Source organism: Dioscorea cayenensis, chromosome 8, assembly GCF_009730915.1.
Source record: "Dioscorea cayenensis subsp. rotundata cultivar TDr96_F1 chromosome 8, TDr96_F1_v2_PseudoChromosome.rev07_lg8_w22 25.fasta, whole genome shotgun sequence".
NCBI classification, from domain to species: Eukaryota; Viridiplantae; Streptophyta; class Magnoliopsida; order Dioscoreales; family Dioscoreaceae; genus Dioscorea; species Dioscorea cayenensis.
The window spans coordinates 4,039,052-4,046,440 of record NC_052478.1 but is presented as its reverse complement, the minus strand read 5'-3'; the positions used below and the strand labels follow the sequence as shown (position 1 = coordinate 4,046,440).

Here is a 7,389-nt window from a genome sequence, read left to right as displayed (position 1 = left end):
ACCACAGACTTCTGAGGTCTCTAAACTAGAAATAAGAGCCTCAATGTCTTGAAAATCTCTATCTAAGGAAGACATACTCTTAAATCTCCAAATAATTAAATAATTTACGGGTGTGATAAATAATATGATTTAAAGCACAAACGCGGTTCGCCCCAACTTGACATTCCAAGCATTGCCTTCTAACTAAAATCTACAACGAATTTTAAATAGGGCTTTAAAAAACACGGGCCTTATCAGAATAGATTCTAGAAAGATGCTGATTATAGTATGAATAAAAATTGGCAATCCAATTACAATTAGCTAAAATCTATCAAGCCTCGCCTGAAGTCTGGCCAATCCTCTTTTACCATTACACAATGTGAAGCTCAGGCCCAAAAAACTCAAATCAAACAAACAATTCTTTGAAAAAATTCATTAAACAGTCTCGATTTATTAGAACAATGAGTGAAAGCACCCTCCTACGTGCTAAAATCATTCAAAATCGAAACACTCTAACATTTTAAACTACAGAAATTACCCGGTCATAAGGTTTAGCTGAAAAAATAACAAGATGCAACACATAACACAAGTATGTGAGTGGAGTGACCTTTTTGATCTAACTTTTTTATCAAAACCAAACAACCATATCTTCATTAGCGCTATATTCCACCATGCTCACAACATTCCCCTTCAATTGCGATCAATGTTTAAGTTAACTTGCAGTCCTAGAGTTTAACACTCTGTCACAAGTCCAACACAATAAATACTATGGATTAAATAACAACAAGAAAGAGTTAAAGTAGGAATTTTCAGCTCAAATGCCATTACTAGACTCCAATGCTATTTTTATTTAGAGACCAATTTCATAGCTCCTCTATCGGTAAAAGGTATGACTTTAACATATCTTTGAAATTGCCTAAAAGGTTATATTTTCATCAATATCCTTTCATTGCTTTGCACATCGCACTATCCTTTCCCATGATCTCATGGACAAAGAAATTTTTTTGCAGGTTACCTAACTTTTGACTTTTTTCTTTTAGGTAACTCAACTATGATTTGTATCAAAAAGGTCATCTAAGTTGTCAATGTGTTACACCAGCAGGTCACCCTAATAAATTAGACCGTTGAATGCTGATGTGGCGACGGAGCTTACACAGTCAGCCAAATTAACACAAGCCTTATGCCACGTTAGCATTCTGCGTCATCACATACATATTCTTCTTTTCCTTTTTCCGTTCACCATTAGGTATTGCAATCTGAGAACAGAGGAGGTCGCCGAGCGCATAGGGAAAAGGGCGAGTTGCACGCGCACTTTCACTGGCAACTCAGGGATGATTTGGTAATCATGAGATGCAATGCGAGCTATCCTTGAGATTATTGTTATCGTGGGCAAAGAATCGGGGATGATTTGTTAATCTTGATTCACATCTAGGGTTTGGGTCTGTGATTATTGTTTTGATGAGAATTGGTTTTTCTTGTAAACAAGAGTGTACTGGAATGCATACCTATAAGTTTTTTTTCCATGTATTAAATTAAAGCACTGATGTTCTACATCTTTGAAGAGGGGAAAAAAACCAATACTTCATAAAAGTTTTCAGAAATTCTATGTATAGGCACAGATATTTGAATAGTCAATTTGTTGTGGAGATCATCTTCTTAAGAAGAAAATTTCATTTTTTTTTAATAGGAATTGTAATTTTGAAAAATACCTATTTAAGGAAACATATATGTACAATAGCTGCAGTTTGGTGCAAAGTTTCACTAGTGCATATTTACCTAAGCTGCAAATTTGTAAAAAAAACCATACTTATCTATAACAGATGCAATTATGCACAGAAATAGCTACACCTTAAGAAGGCTAAATAACCTTATATCTCATTAAGCTGCAGTTTTGCAAATAAGTACAATTCCCTACAACAGTTGTAGATTTTCCAAATTAAAACAAGAAGTAGAAAACTCTACAATAGCTGCAGATTTACCATTGGAGGTTTACAATAGATATAGTCATTCTTAACAAAAATGCAGACTTCCTAATGCTACAGCTTTACAAAAATAAAAAGATCTACAACTGTAGATTTTCTAAATCTGCATTTTTGTAAACATCTATTAACTAGTGTTGCCCATCCACAAAAGATACAGTTTTCCAAAATACAAAAAATAATGGCATCTGATCCCTTCAAGGAGCCTTTTTGTAAGTGTTTCCTGCACTTGCAGAGGATCCAAGACCTGGTGGTAACCATACTTGCCTCCTCTTGTTAGGAAATCCTGCCTTGTTGCTTTCTCTGGCATCCTTTTGTTGTAATTGAGACTTTTGCCCATCAACACCTGAAGAAGGAACTGACTCATTGTTGTTGGACCTTGCTTTGACCCTTCCCTTTACATTTGCTACCCTCTTTCGTAAATGAGGTTCCATTGAAAATGATCCCTTATGGACTGTCTGTACAAATACCAGAATTATAGTAGATTATAAACATCTGGAGTGATCAGCTGAAAATTCATAAATTGAATGAGAATATTTACCTGTGATATAGGCACCTTAGCTTCATTTGCAGCAAACATTTGTTGGACATCAATTGTGACCATCTGTACATGCTTTATAATAAGTAAAAAATAGTACCAAATTCAACAAGAATGACAAGCACTATGAATAATTAAAATAAAGGAAGCCTACTAGCTCCTACATGTGAAACAGGGTTCCATGGTGCTTGTGTTTCACTTGATGCAACACTTTTTCCATATTTGCTCAGATTTGGCTCCCTCAGTTGAGTTTCCTTGAAAGATGATGTTTAGGAGCAATTTTTTATTAGAAAAATCAGACATAAAGGCCCATTTATGTACATTGTGGCAACCTACAAAAAATTCATACATTACCAGAAAAAATAAAAGAAAGGTATCACTTTTACCTGTGTTTGAGAAGCACCACCCAAGTCATTGTCAACACCACCTATGTTTAAATCTAACCCAACTACATTATGTTCTGCAATTATATGCATATTTTAACAGATTAAATAACACAAAGTTTAATTATGTTATAATTAAGCCAACCCTATAATGAACTGTTTTACCTCTGGCACAGGTCCAAATCCCTGTGATGTCCATGCTGAACTTGTTGTGTTGTTCTGCCAGTGATGGAAATAAAATTTAGTTAACCTCATTGGAACATATATTTGATTAGAGAAGAAATTAAAAGAATTAGACATTTACCAACCTCGCCTATGGTATCTCTTATTATGGCTGTTTGACCACACAATGTGCATTTAATTTTCACACCTTTCTACTTACTTTTCCCTGGAAAAGCCGGTTTTCATCCACTTCTTTCCTCCTAAGCAAAGTTTTCCTGCCTCCTCTTATTCATTGGCTCTGGTGGAATGATGGGACCTTGGTCACTTTTTGGCCATGAGTGCTTATCATGAGTTGGGTTCAGGATATGCCTATATGTGTGCATAAAAGTACTGACTTCATAACATGAGTGTAGGTAGTTTTCAGGTTTTTCTTTGTTGTAATACAATACTGACACTGCATGGCTACAAGGAATCCCACTAAGTTGCCACCTCCTACATGAGCAAAAGCAATCTATCTTGTCAACCACAAATTTTCCATCAGGGCCAAGAACCTGGTACTTGTTTCCACCTGACCATGTGGTGCTATACATCCAACTCAATTGCTTGGATTTTTCAAGTTTTTGCAATATTCTAGGGCAATGGGTGCTAGTGACCTTGTCCATTGCATCTCTCCTTTTTTGTATTCTTCTCATTAATTGTGTCCTTATCATTTCAGTCATAGTAATAACCCCCTTGAGCCTAGCTTCCAATATTTGACTGTTAAAAACTTCACACAGGTTGTTCAAAAGGATATCACATTTGAATTGACTTTGGAAATGTGATCTACTCCAATGTTTGGGTTCAATTTTCTTCATGTATTCAAATGCTCCTATTGACATTCCTCTCAAATTTTCCATGGCTCTACTCATATCTTTGACTTATATGTTGCCGTAGCACAAGACCAAAGTTGGTCCTTCAATGCTTTGCCTCTAAATGTTTTCCTAAAGTTGGTGTGAATATGCCCTCCAAACAATATCTATGTTCATCTGTAGGGGAATAACTCTACTATTGCGGGCATTAGTCCCTAATGTTGGTAGGTTTTGTTACACATATCACAGTGACAAGGAGACACCATTATCCACATCCAAGGCACATCGACAAGTATAGGAGTTCAATAGAGAAAGCAATCGAGTTTTTAATAGTTCGATCCAATTCATAATTAAAAGGTACATATAGGAAATTAAATAATAAATGATAATCAACATGATACTAATACATAGTCAACATGATATAAAAATCATTAGTTAATTATAAAAAGATTAGTACAAGTATGATACTCATTAATTATGAAAGTGACATAGCATAACCTAATTAATTAACCGGGATTCAAGAGTCTAGCATTGCATCAATTCCAATATGAAAAATCAGAACCAACATGAGACTAATTAATAATCAACATGATACAAAATCAGCGATTAATTAAAAAGAGATTTAGAATCAATATGATAAATTAATTACAATAGAACACAATTAGGACATACAACATTATGAATTAAATCTCACCTATCGCCTATCACGTCATGAAGGCCCATTTGTGGTCATCAACAATCCCCAGATCTTGTGCAAGTAGCTGGAGGAACCAGGTCCAATTCTCTTTGTTCTCTTTGTTGACTACAACCCAAGCAATGGGATAGATGCAGTCATTTGCATCTATCCCAACAACTCATCAAGAAATCTGTCCCCATAGGTTCCTTTTCAAAAAACACGACCCATCAAGGGACACCCAAGATGCCTACAACCTCGCTAAGAAACCCTGCTCTCAATGGAAGCAAGGCAGAGATACATACCTTTGATAGAAATAGAAAATCAATTTTAATAGTTTAGCTAATTCAAAATTAAAGATACATATAGGAAGTTAAATGCTAATTGATGATCAACATGATACTAATACATACTTTGGAAGACCCCTTCATCATAAGAATGATAAATGTGGAATTTGGATGTGTCCTCATTATCTCTAGCCTCTTTGTAATCATGAAGTTTGGCTGATTTGTGACTCCTCATCACCATCTATGATCCTGAGTCGATACACATGAAACACAAAAATTCATAATCAAGCATACCCAAGTTGCATAACAAAGAACAATGAAAGGAACACATTTTATTTACCTAACTGCAATACATTTTGCCTGTAAGCTTTTTAACTCACTGATGTTCACTTCTTGATTGATCTTCAGCGGCTTGACACAATACCAACAATTTTTCCAATTAGAATTACGTAAATTGCTCAAGGTAATGTCTAGCTATCCAGATCACGCACTCACATGTCTATTGCTATGATCTCTAGCACATTCATGCTTCAAGACACTGCCTTTTATCCATGATTGTATTTTTGTCATCAACCATAGGGTGATGCCCACAAATAGAGACGAGCATCCCTTCTTACTGAATGCCTTGCATCTTGTCTTTGTGTTGAGCCTAAAAATTCATCACATACATTCTTTATACCATAATTTTTCACCGCATCCTTAAATTGCTTGAAGCTTCAATTTCATCCCAATCTAAATTGTGGGTTCCTCAGTGTCAACCTCTTCATTAAACTCAGTGTATCTAGGTTTAGGAGGGGCCACATCATCTTCATCTGTTGAAGAACAAGAATGAAAACCCTCTGAATCAGAATAATCAAATTCTATAATGTCTTCTTCTTCACCTCTATTTGCAGCTTCACCATCACTGACAACATTTGGTGTTGATCCACCAACATTAAACAACTCTTCTTCATACTATCATCCTGAAATTATAGTCTGAGTCTTCAAAATCACACTCTTCATCTGCATTATGCCTTATGCCATGTCCACTAACTAGAATGTCCTCCAAATTCTCATCAGGTACAACATCTTCATCCTCATCAACAACAGGTTTTAAAAGTGCTACCCTATTGCATTCACCTAGCCCCACATCTTCATTAGTCAAAGGAGTCATGCCAAAGTCACGGAGCTATTGGTTTGCCACTACTAGGGAGTCTCACACAAACATAAATCTCCTTGCTATGCCCTCACCGAAATGCCATTTTTAGGGCATCTAGGGTCGATTCTAACCTCCTTGTAACCTCTATCGTGACTTGATGTGTCTAACCACCATATAGAACAACCCTCAACCTCCAAATTCAACTCTCTAGCCATGGATATTAGTTCAATCTTTGATATTTGGTCAGCACAACAATAGTCAACATATCCTGCCATGCCCTCTATTTCATCAACTTTGTAATGCATCCTTATAGTAAATAACTCGGCATCTGGCACTGTTTTGAAAATAACTAAAGGTCAAGTGGTTGTGTAGGACTGGCTAGGCTATACAAAATCAAATACTAAGGTCCAGTTACAAGGAATTCTCATAGAAATTAATACATGACATGGTTGTAAAATGCATCATAATTTATTCTGTTGTCCAATGTTATGATTATGAACAACACGTACATTACTGCAAATTGGAGACATGAAATTTAAAAGGAAGTAAATAACAAATACCATCGCATGAACAACAATAAAAAAAAACCAAATACTATACATGTATAGTACTGCAGATTGGAGACCTGAAATTCACAACCAAACAACTAATTTATGTATTAATTGCCCATCAAGATTGAACAGCTAAGTTGGTTCCACCCATTTAAACATCTAAATTGGTTCCAACCAATTATGGTTCAAACCAATTACCAAAGATGATTGAACAATAATACAAATAACTAAATAACAATTACTATAAACATATATATATCCATCCAGACAAGGATATAAAAATCCCAATAAAAGATGCATAATTAAGACCACATAACAACCAAAATGGGGAACACCATGAAGGAGTATTCATTCATCAGGAAGGAAACTTAAAGGCAAAAGTAAAAAGAAAATAACATGACAACGAGAATAGTGAACCACAACAAGCATATTTAATTTTGACCATTAGATGGAACAATTATAAAAGTATTTCTCCATACGGGAAAAGACTTTAGAATAGCATAACAACTTCATAATTAAACAATCACAAAAGAACTTCATGATCTATACACACAAAAATAAAAAATATACAATGTTATCGTTAAATAACACAACTAAGCTTGGATTTTAGCTCCATTTGAAGCAAACAAACACTAGAATGGCAACATGAGAAAGGGCTAGAAGAGGGTACTTACAGTACTCAGGGGCATCATCCCACTCTCGCCGTACCTCCCAGTTTACCGCCATCTTCACACGAAGATCTTCCTTTCCTTTTTCCAACCGTGAAGACCTTCCCTTCGATCTCACCTTCACGAGAGAGTTTGGAAAACACCACCGAAACCCTCTTCTTCTCTCCCAGTCCCTATCACCCA

At 35.6% G+C, this 7,389-nt stretch overlaps 1 protein-coding gene across 1 annotated transcript; it reads right to left on the bottom strand.

The window, feature by feature from the left end:
* Nucleotides 1-1,998: 1,998 nt before the first annotated feature.
* On the bottom strand, nucleotides 1,999-3,095 carry LOC120267017. The gene is made up of 5 exons (XM_039274695.1): nucleotides 3,045-3,095; nucleotides 2,883-2,956; nucleotides 2,661-2,750; nucleotides 2,500-2,562; nucleotides 1,999-2,416 (listed from the first exon to the last, which is right to left on the bottom strand). Exons 1-5 carry the CDS (start codon nucleotides 3,076-3,078, stop codon nucleotides 2,156-2,158), a joined length of 522 nt encoding a protein of 173 aa, XP_039130629.1. The 5' UTR covers nucleotides 3,079-3,095; the 3' UTR covers nucleotides 1,999-2,155.
* Between the last annotated feature and the right edge of the window lie 4,294 nt (nucleotides 3,096-7,389).